This window comes from Rhamphochromis longiceps, linkage group LG22 (assembly GCF_057381845.1).
Source record: "Rhamphochromis longiceps isolate RC_006_pf linkage group LG22, R_longiceps_female_GT1.1, whole genome shotgun sequence".
In the NCBI taxonomy this organism is placed as follows: Eukaryota; Metazoa; Chordata; class Actinopteri; order Cichliformes; family Cichlidae; genus Rhamphochromis; species Rhamphochromis longiceps.
The window spans coordinates 18,658,880-18,675,786 of record NC_140577.1 but is presented as its reverse complement, the minus strand read 5'-3'; the positions used below and the strand labels follow the sequence as shown (position 1 = coordinate 18,675,786).

At 43.1% G+C, this 16,907-nt stretch overlaps 1 protein-coding gene across 3 annotated transcripts; it reads right to left on the bottom strand.

Moving 5' to 3' along the window:
• Positions 1–1,189: 1,189 nt before the first annotated feature.
• ubp1 (upstream binding protein 1) lies at positions 1,190–16,781 on the bottom strand. 3 transcript variants are annotated; one of them, XM_085395281.1, is made up of 16 exons: positions 16,431–16,781; positions 11,913–12,064; positions 10,137–10,213; positions 9,941–10,046; positions 9,739–9,845; positions 9,436–9,588; positions 9,240–9,350; positions 6,462–6,569; positions 6,138–6,244; positions 5,991–6,045; positions 4,404–4,497; positions 4,195–4,285; positions 3,905–4,023; positions 3,664–3,806; positions 2,805–2,856; positions 1,190–2,710 (listed from the first exon to the last, which is right to left on the bottom strand). In XM_085395281.1, the coding sequence occupies exons 1-16, from the start codon at positions 16,499–16,501 to the stop codon at positions 2,673–2,675; spliced, it is 1,584 nt and encodes a 527-aa protein (XP_085251407.1). In that variant the 5' UTR covers positions 16,502–16,781; the 3' UTR covers positions 1,190–2,672. The 3 variants fall into 3 exon arrangements, with proteins under 3 accessions (XP_085251407.1, XP_085251405.1, XP_085251408.1); XM_085395279.1 differs by lacking the exon at positions 16,431–16,781 and adding an exon at positions 15,115–16,393; XM_085395282.1 differs by lacking the exons at positions 6,462–6,569; positions 16,431–16,781 and adding an exon at positions 15,115–16,395.
• Between the last annotated feature and the right edge of the window lie 126 nt (positions 16,782–16,907).

The window sequence follows — 16,907 nt, the reverse complement described above, 5'->3', positions numbered from 1 at the left end:
CAGTTAAAGAGGAAGACCACAGAGGTGGTTCATGGATGTAGTGAAGGAGGACATTGCAGAGGGTTGTTGTGACAGGATGCTGCTTTGGATAAGTTGAGACGGAGGCAGATATTCACAGTGGTCACCCCTAAAGGAAGCAGCTCAAATTTGCAAATCTATGAAGTCTAAGTTATAAATCATTGACCATCATTTTAATCTTTCTAATGCCTGAACAACAACATAATTGCCAGAATACTCAATTTAAAATAAAGGTGTTTATCAAACCTAAATAAAAATAAATAAATAAAACAAATTAACCCACTACTTTTAATTCATCCATTATTTTCATTTTGAAAGTTTAGTTTTTGGTTGAAAAAGACAAAAAAAAAAAAAAAAGATAAAGATAAAGGGATGATGTAGGTCTCAAAAACACCATTACAGTTGTAATAATAAAGCAGGACACCAGACAAAGTTATGAAATCATTTATTCCCAGCACGTGGTTGTGTACATCTCCAGCATATGATACTGTGTACATAAGCATCATCATCATCAGACATTGTACTGTACATCAACAGTGGTCACCTCTCGAGCTCGCACTCTCTTACACACAGTCACACAGACAGTCACGCGGTCAGGCCTTCAGCGGACCAAAACTGCTATTCAAGAGTTCGCCGGACTCGCTCTATTAATGTCTGAGCTGATGACCACAGCTTTACTGCGCTGCGGCGCTCACGTCCTCCTAAAACACCACAAGAGCTACAGTCCTGGCTCTGGCGTGTGGGGAGACAAAAGCTTTTTTTTTTTTTATTTAGTCTCGACATTGTTTTATTTATTTTGTTCTCCTTCTCGGTTAAGAGGGGAGGGGCAGTAGGACTACTGACTACACATCAAGCTTGAATTTTGTGAATTTCTTCAGTGCAGGCTTGGTCTCTAACGTCTGGAAAAAGACAGAGGGGTTACAGTCACTGACAAAAATTACCATTTCCTACCTTCCCCCATCTTCCACATGCTCTTTACTACATTAGCAAGCTAAAACACGGTTTCATTATACCAACAGGAAAAAAGTTTTTTGTTGTTTTTTTTGTTTTTTTTTTTTAAACTGACATAATGAAGTCTTTGCAAGAAAAGAAAAATGATACGAGTGCACACTTAGACACACACACATTCAGACACTGACACGCTCAAGTGTACGCACTTCAAAAATGCTGAAACACCGTGTACCAAAAATCATTATGTCGACTTAACTGAACCCCCAGGAGCAGTGAGAGGCTTCCCGTCACTTTTTCAAAGATAAGGGCGCTCGAAAGACACGACTTCCTGCATTCAGCTACGTAAAAATACAAGGTGGATGTGGTGCTGTGAAGGTTTTCTCCTCTCCAGAAATAAGACTATTGAAACCAGGAGATAGCGGGTGTTTGGTGTTTTTTCTTTGCAAAGCAGATCCTGGAACAGAGGGTTTATTACTTTTGCGCACAAGCAATGCTGCTAAATTTGACTTAATCGTCTCTTAATGCTTCTAAGGTGTCCAGAGTCAGGCAGAAAGAAAAAAAAAAAAGCCGATGAATCTAAAAGCCTGTTTGGTCCCCATGATAGGAGGTTTTAGGATAGGCTGACTGTTTTCTTAAGAGGTTTCGTCGTTTTGCTTTGTTTTTCCTTCTTGCACACAAACGGCCAAGAATCACATGTCTCTGAACGAGTGTTTCAAAGTCAGTACACAAAGCAGAGGAGTCAAATATGAAGTGTATGCGCTGTGTGTGTGTGTGTAAATGTGAGTTAAAGATCGCTCTATTTAAAAAAAAAAAAAAAAAAAAAAAGCCAGTATGGCACCAGAAACACGTAAATTCAATGAAAGAAACGGCTGATCCATAAATAAAGCACGAAGTAAAATGAGTAAAAGCTCAGAATAAACAGGACGTGCATCGGGAAAGCTGGGCGTGACGTCGCGTCAGCACAGAGATATGGCTGTAAATCACTGAGGACGACTTCGCGAGACGAGAGTTAATGAAAGCAGTCAGTCTGACAAAGTCAAAGAAAAACAAAAAACATCTACAAAACACCCGTTTCTTTCCGGGGGTTACCAAGCTTGGCTGATCAATACGTGGTTGGTTAATTAATGGTTTATTAAGACAAACCCATCGAGAATGTTAAACAAGCAGGGCACGGTGGGATTCTCCTTTAAGCGAGTTAGTATGAGATCGCATGCTGTTCAGCAGTACAGGTTACCAAATACTGGCCTAGTGCTGGTTGTGTGCGTTGTGAAGGAAGGGCAACGAGCAATAAGGAAACGCTTTCCTTCTCCTGCCGACCCCCACTCCTCTCCCGGAGCCGCCACCCTCCGATCTCCACACAAAAACCATACAAAAGACAGAAAAATAAAATAAAAAAATAAAATAAAAATACATAGAACATTGCTAACTTTCCCCCCTTTATCCCACATCCCACCGGTCTCTCTTCTTTGAACTAAATCGCCTTCGTTAATAATGTTTTCAATATGAAACAGTGGACACACCCATGTCAGATTCTAACATTTACATGGCTTTAGCGCAGTCTGTCTGCTTCCCGTCGAGCTATCGCTTAGAGAGACAGGGAGGAAGAAGAGGGAAAGAGTAGAGGCAGGCAGAGGGATGGACAGAGGGAGGTTTCAGCTCCAAAACAGAGGGTGGAGAATTAGTGATGCCATCTGTCCTCCTCACTACTTCAAGATTAGATGGAGTCCTTCGCCCGACTCATCTGCAGAGAGGGGGAAAAGTGAAGGGAGACATTACATCCTCGTCTAACAGTGATCTAGGTTGTGGCTTTCTATCTGTTAGCAGAGACTGCTGACCTTTGACAGTGCTGATTAAAAAACAGCTCTCGTCAGGGAAGTTGTAAACCATCTGTGGGAGAGAAGTAAAAAAACAAAACAGGGTGAAGCGCTGGAGCTCATGAAACATTCTCAGCAGGTTAAAGGTTTGTTTCGGTTGCACACAGGTCCGACTCTGAAGAGCGACACAGTGTGTGTGACACACACAGAGCCCATAAACAACATGCAAATAAGATGATGGCGCCCGGTTATTCCTCTGTAAGCTGTGAGTGTTTGTAGCTCAGGAGGCAGAGCAGATCATCGATAACTGAAGGGTTGGTGGTTCACTCCTCGGCTCAACACGGGTATTTTTCACTTGTTAGGCAAATGTGTAAACCACTACACTAAACCAGATCTCAAACCCACAACTTCTATGGTGCCTTATTTCTGAGCACGGTGTTTGTGGAGGTATTGTACATCCTGAAAGCTGAGTGAAAAGGACGTCACCATGTCCACTAAAGCACACAGTGAGGCATTTTCCTGTTTATGGGTGGACTGTGGCTTGGGAGGTAGAGTGGGTCTTCTGTGAGTATCCTTGAACCCCAAATTTCCCCTGAAGCATCAGTCTGTGTGTGTGTGTGTGTGTGTGTGTGTGTGTGTGTGTGTGTGTGTGTGTGTGAGTGAGTGAGTGAGTGAGTGAGTGAGTGAGATTGTTAGAAAGTACTTAAAGTAGAGGTTAAACGCATGTGTGTGTGAATGCTCTCAGTGCACTAGCAGGGCACCAACCCACTTACCATTTATTCCACTGTTTTTTAATTAAAGACTTCCACTTCATGAGTCTTTCAGGGCCATGAATGTGACACTCAAAATATAGAGAGAGTGAGTGTGTGTGTGTGTGTACCTGGTCGCTTAGCAAGATGTGTATGCCTGTAGGACCCTGTCGGTACACCTGGTTGATCGTTCCCAGTGGAATGCTGCACACGCACGCCATCTTGCGGATGAGTTCTGCAGCTGTGAGCTCCTCTAGATACAGAGCATGGTACACTGCACAGAAACACACCAGACCGGTTTCACGGTCATGATAATAATCACAGACGGCATTTGGTCCCTGATTAATATCAGCAGCATCTGTTCGTCTTTACCGTGTAAACCAGAGGAGAGACAGTGTTCTCCATTTTCGTTAGTGCTGTGTCTGTCCAGCAGGGGGCTCTCTTGAAGGGACTCCTTACAGACATATATTGTCAGCCTGGGACGCACTGACCTGCATACACAGAAAACAGCGTGGGTGGTGTATCACAGAGCCTGGAGCTGGCATGATGGGAGATAACTCGCTGTGTTTTTGTTGTGGGTGACATCATGTTATGTCTCTGTCTCTCTTTAACTTGTTTTTTGCTTTGTATTTACCAGAAGCAGCCACTCATGTGTGACCTACCTGGATTTGAGTGCATTGAAGAGCCTGATCCCATCTGCTGGCCCACAAATCTGGACTAGATCGTCCCGGGTTAGCTTTAACAAATCAGAACCTTAAAACAAATAAATAAAAAGGGAGGAAATCTGGTCACTTCTAATACACGCGCACGTCTTTCAACATCATGACCACGCCTGACCACGCTGTGTGTCTGACAACCTGCCTGTGCATACCTGAGAAGTTAGAGAAGAGCCGTGTGTAGGAGCTGAAGCGATTTTTCAGCAGCCACTTCTGTGTGTCCTGTATGGAGGCAGTGGGGCCCAACTGCTGTAAAGAGGAGCAAACAGGGGGTCGAAACATTAACACAACTCAGCCCTACTGAGCTAAACCATATTTGGATTAAAACTGAGGGCACTAAAGCCTCTTTTCCACTAGAACCACCAGCTCGACTTTTAGGGTTTTCAGGGCTCGCAAAATCGCAAAGAGTGAAAACTTCAAAAAGCAAATGTCCTAGATCTTGGTTCCACTTGCCTCTTACCTGTGATTTCAGTGGAAATTTCCAATTCAGAATATGACACAGACTGATTCATGTCCTACACAGTTCTTGCAAGTTCATAGAAATTTCTGTTCAATTAGAACCAAATATTTGAGTTGATGATTGTAATTTGTTGTTGTAATTTGTGTTTTAAATATTTTTAGATTAATGTATAATATTGTAAAGGAAACAAAACATAAATCAAAATTTTCTTTTATTTTTTTTTTAGGCTACTTAAATTTATTTTGGGCTACCAAAAACTGAAAAGTGCCTGCCCCAAGGGCTACCAGGGATTTTGAAATTTTGCGAGCCCTGGTTTTATATTAGGTGGTAGTACCTGGTACCACAAATATGACGCCAACAGACTGCATGACACTGATTGGCACAGGAGTGACATCACTGGATGACTCATGAGTGATGCCTTTTTTGAAAGCCGGAAACGGGGGAAATGGCGACACATGAAGCGGTGCAGACATTTAACATCAGTTTAGCAACATGTATATCAACGCCTCAATGTCCTCCATTGTTTTTTAGCATCACAGGAGTTAAGAGCCACCTCGCTATAACAACCCCACCCACATTGAGCTTTACTGACTTGCAATAGAAAATGACCAAAACTGAGTAAAGTTGAATCGAGCAGACGCTAGTGGAAAAGAAACTTAAGACAATTTCAAATAAAACACAAAGAGTGGAAAAAAGTCATGGATCCAAACTCAACTGCAGAGTGGAGGTGAGACATTCGTCAGTCACCTACACCATTTTCTCCTCTCTGTAACTGAAAACACTACATTTCATATTACACAGAGATATAATGGCAGATAAATGGGAGGAAATACGCTTTGAATGTTCGAATGCAGCTCAAATTCATGGAGAGAATTCAAATGAAAGGTAATAACAGCAGAAAAAGTTATCTAAATATCTGCTGGAATAAATGTTGCTGCTCATCAGAAACAAACATGGATTTAACCACAGCAGCAGTCGGTACTGCGATTGTGTCACTTACTGAAACTCAATAAAATCTTAACCCTGTGTCATTAAGGGAGGAAAACGTATCATGTGACATGGCAGCAGGTGTTCGTCACAGCAGACGTTTTAATTTGCGATTTCAAGAACAGAACAAATGTTACTAAAACCATTAACAGCGCCTCTGCACTGTTCAGCCGAGTCGTTACAGCCTGACAGTGACTCAGCACACACGCGGCAAAGCAATCAATTACGTCATCATCTACACCCGAGTCTCTTACACCTCTGTTCTGTTCGTGCAGGTGTGTCACTTTTCACTAACCTCCGAGTTGCCATGGCTGCCAGGGTCTGCCTGGTGATTGGGTGAGGACGAGTCACTGGAAAACAGAGACGTTGATTTAAGACCAGTATACACTTTACCTAAAAAACAGAAAGCTCTCTCACTCACGCACACACACTTTCAAGGTACCTGTCCAGTACTGAGGAGGTCGTGTAGGTCGACAGTGGGGTGGAGGCGAAGGAGAGAGTAGCTGCCTGGTTGGTGCTGGTGTAGGCGTTGTCTGGCCAAGGAGAGCACTGTGGAAAGCGCACTTATTGATACAAGCAGCTCAAACTACACAGAAACAACAAGTGAAAGACATTTAGCTCCATCTAGCCTAAAGTCAAGTTCAGTACAACATCCCCTAAACAGCAACTGACGGCCTCACTAATCAACAATAGGTCCTAAAAAAGGTGGCAGACAGTGTGTGGAGTGATTAAGAGGAGGAAGAGGAGAGCAGAGCAGGATGCTTACACTGCCTCTTTTGGCCAAGGAGTCGCCACAATCAGCGGGAAGTGTCCGCTTGCTGGACTTTTTCAGCTCATGGTCGCCCGCATCCTCTATGATGGGCTCAAGCCTCGTCTACATACAGACACACAGCAGAGATTAACCAGCCAGTGGTTATCACACAAACAACTAAAACCTCCAACTCGATATGTGGGGAACAGATAGAGGTGTGGTTATCACCGTAATTATAGTCCAATAACATTTGAGCGCATTTTAAAACAGTCTGAGGAGAGTTTCACCCTCACCCGCCAAACACCGAAAAGTCACAGAGACACTATTTCACAAAATAAATGTAATATATTTGATAAAAGGCAATTCTTTAGACTTCATTACTAACTGATTTTAATACAAGCTGCAAAAGATTCAAAGTGGTTTTTTTCCTCTTTATGCAACAAACTGCAAACCATTTTCCTCCAAGCGAGAAGTTATGTCACTGCAGCAACAGTGAAAATGAATTAAAAGCTGGGTCTCTGATAAAAGGTGCAGAGCATGATTGATGCTAATAAATAAAGGCTGGCCAGCCCTTACTGATGGAAGAAACAGACCCGTCTGGCTGTTGGGGAAGCTGACGAATGTCGGCTAAAATGTTACGCATGTTCTGATATAAACCTTCCGACAAACCGGCGATCTTTGGGGAGAACCACCACCTCGCCCACAATGTCAGCTGGGAAGGACTCCAGACCCCAAAACCCTGAACTGGATGAGGTGTTAAGAAAACTGATGTTCTGACATAGGTGGTTTTATGTTTGTTATATTTACAGTTTGTCCATGTTATGCTTTATGACTCAGTCACACTACAGTAAAAATAGAACGACATCCTCTTTTTCGCTGGGAAAACTTTCATCAATCAGCCGGTGATTCTTTTGCTGCAAGTAGTTGCAGCTACCAATTAGGGCCGACTGTCTGACATCCTTGACCTCTGGGTGACTTTTTGTTTGCAAAGTGATTGAATGGGAGGTAACCTGTCTCTATGACAGTCAGTCTGACTCAAGACTGACTGTCATAGACTGTGGTCTAATTTATAGGCACACCTCGTCTGTGATGCATCTCTTTGCAACAGTGGCTGTATTCTGGTTATATTCTTGTTTAAAAGCGAGGTTGCCGAGCACCTGTACTGCTGTACAGGTGCTCGGCAACCTCGCTGTACTGTGTTGCAAGTCAAATGTGAGTGATGTTTAAGGGGGGTGTAGATATGAGAAGACCCTGAACAATCTCACTTATATAATCAGCTAGAACAAATTAAAATAAATCCCTTTTGTCACATTAACACAACTATTTAGTCGAGACCAGCTATTCCCAAACTTCACACCCCTGCAGCTTCATTTGAAACATAAACATTTTCAGTGGCACGCCCAAACCTTCAGTAAAAACGCCCAACTGATGGTCACACATACCTAACAAAGCATTTCCTTTGTGCTTTCATTTATTCATGCTCCAGTGATGAAATTGTTGAACCTGATCTTCTATCAGCAGCTTTAGTTTCAAAATTAAAATCTTTACAATTAGTGACAAGAAAAAGTTCAGGAGCAAAAAAAAAAGCCCCATAATTAAGAATAACAATAAATAATGGCAATTTTAAAATGAATTACAAAACAAGTCAAAACAAGATTCTAATATAGAAACACTTTTGATTTTAAAATAACCCTAAAAAGATGTAATCCTACAGAATCCAATAAGAAATAAGCCAAAAGTTTATTAGTTGGTTATAAAACATAAGTAAAATAGAAATATGTTTCTCATTTTGCAGGATTTAGTCGTATAAACGCTCCACAGATTAAAATTAGACGGTCCCATCCATTTACATTTCTAATATAGGAGAATTAAAAATATCAGTTAACTTAATTTTCACTGCGAGCGAGCAGGAGGGAGTACATAAAAGGAACAGCTCAGGCTGTAGAGACGATGTTAGAGAGGCAAGACCGCCTGAACGTGTGCAGGAGGGATACTGGGCACACTGGACCTGCTGTGGCCCATTCAGACCCCATAGGGGGTTGCAGCCCACACATTGGGAATCATTGGTCTAGACAAACAGTTGAGCTGACAATAAAAGTCTGTTCAGTATCTGAGAAAATATGGAAAAACCACACAAAGTGACACAAAATCCACTTCAGTTGTGTGCTGCAAGTCGACTAGCTGATAGCTGGGCACAGAAATACTAACCAGTTATCCGGTTGTTGTTTCACAGCAGCAGCGTGCCTCTGATTTGGTGAACAAATGAGGCGGAAAGAAGGAAAGATGACAGCCGTGTGAACAAACACCGGTCTCCTAACATTAAACACACCTGGCAAACTAATGTGACATCAAATCTGTGCCACTGTGAAAAACATTTGTGATTTTTTTACATTTAAAAAAAAAAAAAAAAGACCACCTCCCCCCAAATAAATCAAAGGAGGGTTTTTATTTTTGGGCTCAACGCGATCGTCGTATTTTTGATGATCTGAGGTTTAAAAACGCAGTAACTGATTGTTTCAGAGTCCCTGACATTTATACACTTGAATGTGAGAAACAGTGAGAAACCACGGCCAACGAATTAAGAGGATTATATGACTTCAGCAGCTTTCTGAATAAAGTTATTGCTGTTCGTTAGTTCTTAAATCCAAAGCATTGTAATTTTCAGACTGGTTGGCAGTGATGGAGTCTTTTGTATTATGAACAAGAACTGAACCTGGAAGCTTGTTAGTATTATAAGCTAGTTAGTGTCAAAGTCACATAAAGCCTAGGAGTTCACAGCAGCCCTGTACCGACCTCTGACAGGATAGTGGTATCGTAAGAAGGCTGGTACTTTTCCTTCTCTTGAGCTGTGCGTTTCTCCATCTTCTCCCTGTCAGTCTTTTGCTTGCGATCTGCCCCCTTTGGCTAAACAGGAAGCAGAGAAGAAGAGATGTAACTGGTGAGTGCTGGCACAGTTTCAAACGTGCCCTGTTTAAGATTGAGTGAGCACCTTGAAGACTTTAATTTGGCAGGAGGCAGAGTGGAGGTGCTCCGTGTAGTCTCCGCCGTCTCCGAGGGCGAACGTGTCGATCTGGATCCTGAAGGGGACGCCCTTCTCTCCGCCGTGCTTCCTGGGAGTGAACTCCGTGCTAATGCAGTGCACCTGCAGACGGCGGGTAGACACGATGAAGTCAAAACGTGTTTGATGTGGAAATTCAGCAGCACGCTGAGCAGGTGGCTCAAAGAGAGATGTATGTATGTGTGTGTGTCTCTCTGTGGTTTGAATGAGTGTCAGAGGATGTCTGAGTGTTACCTGCACAAACACAGAAGTTCTTTTGTTCAAGTCCCACAGAAACTCTGCAGCATTCAGCTGGGAGGGGTGAGTCTTTGGCTCCACAATGCCCACTGACATGGGGATATCTGATACACAGACACACACACACAGATATTTGAGTTACAAATCACACACATGAACGGGACAGTCTAAGCAAACATTTCTCGGCAGGCATCTTTACCGATGTCAAGGAGACGGTCGCCAGGACGGTTCCACTTCCATCCCTCCAGCTGCTGGTGCTCTGTGTACTGCAGCCGACGGTCGTGAAACACCACTCGCACTATGCTCTACACACACAGACACACACATTAGATATAAAGTGTCCTGTCTACAGACACAGATGTATGATTGTCCTCGAGCTGTGAGGATCCTCTCACCTTCACCATCTTGTTGTTGAGCTCCGGTAACTCCCCTGGCTTCCTGTTGTCCAACATACGCACCTCATAAGACTGGCCTGAGTGAGAGTAGATGAACATTAAAAAACAAAACACAACAACAACAAAAAAGAAAGATTTAACAAGGAACAGTGAGTATATACATATTTGAATTTAACACACTCAATAAAAAGGTACAGGCTCATTATTATTGTTGTAAATTTATGAATGACACTGCAGGAATGGTTCCTCTGATGAAACACTCAATACTGGGATTTAATGGCACTAAAACTCATTTTTGGATTACTTGTTACAACTTCTGATTATTTTACTGTGAGCATTATATATTGATGTTATCACATTTAAGGTCCTTTTAAAAAAAACAAACAAAAAACCCAACGTTCTTTTAGTAATTTATTGTTATGGTTTAACTTCCAACTCCTGCCTGTTTAGTTACACATGACTGTGTTTTATTGCACTTTGTGTAAAGAACTTTGAAATGCTAGTTGTGATAAGTGCTATGCAAACAAAACGTTATCATAAATCCTGGACTCTCTCACTGGTCTGCCTATCGACTCTGTAGTTACAGAGTTTAACCTTATCAAACTTCCAGGAACAAAGACCAAAAACACAAAAAAGTAGATACAGAATCCTCTGAGTGCTGCTGTGGAGACCACTTGCATTTTATACTCTTTAAATGATCACACCTGAAGGTAAATTTGCCTTTTAATTCTTGATTGAAGTTTTGTAAAATCACCCCAGTGTGGTATAAAGTTGTGTCACTGCTGCAGTGGTTTATGTTTCAGTTTGTGTGAAACAGACAAAAACACATGCATGCCCAAGTAAACCGTCTTTCCTAAAAAATTAGCACAAATGCTCACACTGCACAGGCTGACCTGTGAAGACACCGCTCAGGTATTTTGTTTATTCATGCTCACTCCAGTTTAATTACATGCAATTTAATCCAGCTTTATTTATATAACACGACTTCACACCAACAGTCACCTCAAGGTACTTTCTATCGCTACAATATGAGCAATATAAACCCCAACGATCAGAAAATACCTGACCCTGCTCTCTATCAAACTCCTTCACAGGCTTTATTAGAATATTTTATTGTTATATGTGAAGCAGAAACAGACGTTTAGACCATATGATGAATTTCTTACTTTGCTGGTTTTGTTTTTATACAAAACAATTCTAATAAAAAAGTAAGTTAACTTGTAAATCTTGCACTTTTAAAGTAAAAATTACAGGCAAAAAAAACAAACAAGCGAATAAAACACTGAGTTGGACAGATAATCATTATTAATGCACTGAGAAAGTAAAAGTCAGTGGGGGTAATGGAGTGTTTGGAGGGCAGTACAGTGTTACACAAAAACAAACAAACTTTTTCCAAGAAAAAACAAAATCTCGTCTGTATGACCAAACCACCTTTAAACAAGGCCCCTGAGCTGTGTTTAAATAAATAAAAACTGTGTGTATTGATATGCTAAATAACCTGGAATAATAACGTCTTGTTATGCATTCAACGTGCATTACAATACATTTCAGTAATAGGCAGATCTTAGTGTGTCACGTCGAGGGCACACGAGGCTGGCATTCACATCAGTAAGAGTTTCATTTTACAGTGATCACACCGAAATGCATTAAATTAATGCGCTCATTATTTATTGACGTTGGATTGTTGACAGGCAGCCATGCAACACAAACTGGGTCGTGTAAAACCGGGTCAACAACCCCCCCTCCCAAAATCACCTGCCGTTCTTTAGGTCTCACCTTGGTTTAGGTATGTGAGCGTTTCGTCATGCAGCTTGACAGCGGGCGAGGTGGCGGTGCACAGCACATACTGGAATGGGGGATTTTTGGTCTCATTTTCAGGAGGGAGGCTGGAGTCCTCCTGCTTAAAGATTGGCAGAGCCAGCACATCACTAGGAGGGGCGAGAGAGACAAACAAGTCAGCGAGGGAAAAACAAAAAAAACAACAATAAAAGAACAGTTGTGAGCGATAAGTTTTCCCCGTTAGGAGCTGATTTGGCGTATTTTCCTTGGCACTGGCCTCAATTTTTTTCAACTAGCTTTTGTCTCAAAGTTAGTTTGAATCTCCAGCACCATGTGAGCTCCATCTTGATGACAACATAATCACTGTGACCTTCCTGAAGGCAAAGGAAATAGTGTATTTATGCATCAGTACTGGACGACCTTCTCTCAAATGTTTGTGTGATTTTAACACTCTCACTTCACTCTTGATATGTCACTTTCAGTTGGGCAATATTTCCCTGTCACAGTGTGGAATAATTCAATGGATCACCTTTTTTTAGAATAAGTGACGAAGACTATCCATCGATCAAACTGTCTCTCTAATTATGTATGCATGAGTCCGCAGGAGGATAAATGAACAGAAACACCCAGAGATAGCCTTAGCTGCTGACATATACCATCTCTCACGCTTGGCAGGCACTGTAGACAACGTTCCCGTACTTGGCTCACCCTGACAAATGCTGTGGGAGTGTCAATGAGGGCACAGAGAAGGGTGAGGAGTGTGTGCATGTGCAAAAAAAGAAGTCCTATCTGTGCAAAAATATGTAGATCAGGGCATCTCATTACCTGGAAAACTAATCTGGAGCCAAACTAAAACCACCTTACCAAATTTCAAATAATTCCTGCAGCACCTTCCTCAAAACAACGAAGTCTTTCAAAGAGCTGCCTGCTAGATTTATCCTGCCCCGTATCGCTTTCTCTCAATCACTTGCCGGTGTGTTTTCTCTGCAGAGTGAGCGAGCCCAGGCAGCACCAACATGGGTGCCACAGCCCAGCTGAACCATGCTGCCCACGAAAACTGCATCTGCTTCCTGAAATCTGAGGAGCTCGTTCCACTGAATAACACCGAGACATTCTGTTCCCATCAGCTGCTGACTCCAAACACACCCACGACCCACCCCTGCACCACAGACAGACAGCAGTATGTCTGAAGCACAAACTAATACTGTCAATGCATACCATCCCCTGAATACCAGTAATCTTGCTTACACACATAAGCGACAGGCACACACCTACGTCATGCTCAGATAAACACACGCTAAAAGCAGACGGCTGCAAATAAAGCACATGTATGCCCTCGGCGGGCTTGCCTTCATCATGCAAATATCACGACCTCCCATTAACCTGTTACATAACAGTGCACGCATACTAAGAATTACTAATTGAACAGGTGGTTTATAACAAAGTTATTCAGCTCAGTCTTTCCACACATATCGACTTCAAGATATATTTGGTGACTCTTTTAAACATTAGGAATTTATTTATTTACCCCCCACCCAAAAAAAAAAGGAAAATCCAATGACAAATGACCAGCAAGTCTCAACCTTTCCTGTACTGGTATTGTGACAGTTCACACCATCATTCAGCTGCTTCCCCAGAGAGGTTCTCGTCCCCTTGTCGGATGTACTATGACAGCACAGTTGCAGGAAATGCACATGCATCCTCTGCAGACAGATTATTCTCAAGTAATGCTGCCCAGCCAGTGTAAATATGCACCATCAGCATAAATGCTGGAATAACCTGACTAACCAGAAACCAGGGAAAAACTGGCTTGTTATTATATTAAAACCAGAACTATGAAGATAAAATTTGTTACTAGACTGCATGTTTATTAGCCTCGGCGTGTACAGGCAGGTGAGATATTTTGGCAAAAACCAACAATGTGTTTAAATAAGGGGTTGGGCCAGTAACACCTGAAAACCTCCACATGCTGGCATTCATCTTACAGCTCTCTGGAAATCTACTGCAGGGATGAATGCCAATATTCCAAAAGACACTCCCTTATTTGGTCTGTTGATGGTGGTCTTTGGTACAAGAGGGCACAGACATTTAAACTGGACTAAGATCAGATGAGTGTAAAGGTTATAGCATAGGACTGCTATAAGCTGTGGGTCAGTGTCATTGAAAAACTAACTCTGCATTGATCTGAAGAGACATGTTCCTCTAATAAAATAAATGGGTCCAACATCTCAGAGTCACCAGACTCCCAACAGTTCAATCAAAGTTTGCTGCTGGAGAAAAACCACTAGTATGCTTATGGACTGCCTGTGTGGTGAAACAGTTTTAGGATAAATATAACCATGCAATGAGAAATAAATACATAAATAAATTTTTGATTTCCAACACTATTGGAGTCACCCCCCCCCCCCCCCCAAAAAAAACAAATGGGCCAAACATGATGGTGTGCTAGTGTAAAAAGATACATTAAGTGTATTTACAGTGACTAAATTGCTGCTACATTTTCTGAAGAAAATCATTCAGGAGGAAAGCAAGAGTTTCAAAAATGTCAGAGTTAAAATATTCAGACTAAAAACATATGATCATGGATCACTGCTTAGAGAGGTCAGGAGCAGGTAAACAGAAAAAAAATACTGGCTTCAATGATAAAAGATGAGGTGCATATATGTCCTGAATTGAGGGAGGAAAAAATGCTTGAGCAATTTCATTTATAACCTAGAACAGCTCCATTAAAAAGAGTCTAAATTCAGTCCCATCCGCCTAGACATGTGCAGCCACTTGTTTTCACATAACCCTGATTATGAGAAACAAAGCCACAGACCTGTTCTTAAAACCAGAACAGTGTCTTCCTGACTTCCTGGATGTAACAAAAACTTTACCCATGTCCTTGCAGCATACACGTGCATTGAGAAACAGTGCAGACTGATAAAAAAAACAAAAACAAAACATCTTTGTCCCTGGCAGTATGACACGTGTCCCCTTCCCTGCCTTTGTGTGTGTTTAGAGAAATTAATCTTCATCCCTGATCGTGGCACCCCGCAGTGACTGCTCGAGTCCAAATCCCAAAACAAAGAGAAACCATAACACCCAACACAAAGGGAGTAACGCACCCAGGGGGGCTGTAATGTTAACACTCAGAGAGCTGTTCTTGCCAACGACCCACTGAAGCTGGGACTGGCATGTTGTCTTCAGTCTCTCTAACCTCATGCTGTAGGCTCCAGCGCCCAGCTCCTGCCCGATGCCGGACAGGCTGGCGTCGAAGTCGTGAACCAGCCCCGACTCGATGGTGGCGTCGTCCATCTTCAGCACCCAGGCCATCGGCCCCAGCTCCTTGTCCTCGGCTTCTACTCGGATGGCCGCCAGCTTGCTTCAGGTACGAGAGGTCGGCTTATAGAGGAAGTGAGCTTTGCAGCTTCTGAATGACACCCGTGAGAGGAAAGTTATGCTGCTAGCCCGCTAGCCGCTCCCTGGCAAGCTGGGCAGGCGAACCGGTAGCTTTCCACAGAGACTGGATGCATTGCCATATCTCCACTCGAGTTCTGAGAGTTTATTTTCGCACAAAGGGATGCTCCAAGACAGGCAGACTGCCTGAAAGTAACTTAGAACCCACTCAGCGAGTAAATAGTTAGTCGTGACTGAAGATCCGAGCTGATTGTCAGCATGCTAATGTTAGCTAACAGCTAGCTTTGAAAAGGAAGCTTAAGCAAGCTAGCCTGAATTCAGCAGCGCCTTTGTTGCTTCAAGTATCGAGTCTTCATACAGTCCGACTGACGTTTGTTCAGCAGAACGACACAAGCAGGAGGAGGAAAAAATATCGTTTTAATCCACACACCGCATCCCACGCAGCGCCCCGCACCAGCTGTTGCTACCGAGCTATGAAGCTAACTAGCATCAACTTCACTTGCTTTCAGCTACGTCCGGTGACCTAAGAGCGGCTCTCCTCTGGCGCTCCCTCTACCATCCCACTCCGCGCTCCTCTTCTCATCGCGGGGCTGGAATCACCGCCGGGGCTCCTTATTTTTAACACGCAGTCCGTTAACCATCCAAAATGAAGCGTTTGACACAAAACAGAGCATCAACATGGCTCCCTCAGCACACAGACTGTCGGTCTCTGAAGCCCGCAGGGCTGCCACCGCCAGCCTCGGGAAGGATGCCAAAGACTGAGTCCAGCCAATCAGAGGCCGCCCTCTGTGCCCAGCGCAGAATTATTAGCCAATCAGCAACCTTCGAGCTTCCGTCATTGTGTCCAACTGTAGTTGCGCTCTGCCTCCCTGAAACTATAACACATATCTACAAAAAGTCGTTACTGTCAAAAAATATGAACCCTGTAGGCATGCAAACACCCCTCAGTGTCAAGTAAAAATAATGTTATATCTCTGATGCAAATACAGCGACAGGGCGCTGACCTTTTCACCGAGAGTTATTTATTAACAGGTATTGTTGTTGCTCCAAACACCCACACTGTGAGGATATAAACTAAACCAAACATTTACATTTGAGCTGTACATGAGCGGATACCTCGTATAGCCGCTGTTCTGTCTCTGTAGGGGGGCTCGGAAGTTTTCAGTGTACGGCTGCCAGAACAACATCGCGTCTCATCAGCCCTCTCCTCACTTCTCCTACACATAAACACCACTCGGCCCGGTTCCGACGACGAGGTCCAAACGGGAGATCAGTGTTTCATTCATGTCAGTGTCGAGCAAGAAGAAAAGTCCAGTCCACAGAAGATGGCTGCAGACCTTTTGCACTCTCTGGTCAATAATTACGCACCGCTCGGACCCTGGACGTGGCGCACTCTCAAGTCTGGTTTTCTGAGTGGGGCACACACGCTATTTTGGCCCTGAAAGGGAGGGGGAGGTGGAGGGGAGGCCCGCCTCATGACTTAAAATCCTTCTGTCTGACTCAGGAAATTCAGAATATGGACATAAACACACGACAGTCAACACCAAATATGCAAACATCAAAGAACACAAGGGAGTAACTTGACTTGTCTAG

Excerpts from the sequence above, each read along its gene's own strand:
- ubp1 (XM_085395279.1), bottom strand. The coding sequence starts at position 15,230 with ATGGCCTGGGTGCTGAAGATGGACGACGCCACCATCGAGTCGGGGCTG. Across the intron at positions 3,807-3,904 it reads TCTCTCCTCTGGTTTACACG|TGTACCATGCTCTGTATCTA; the intron begins GTAAAGACGAAC and ends GTTTCTGTGCAG. Across the intron at positions 2,711-2,804 it reads TTTAATCAGCACTGTCAAAG|ATGAGTCGGGCGAAGGACTC; the intron begins GTCAGCAGTCTC and ends CCCTCTCTGCAG.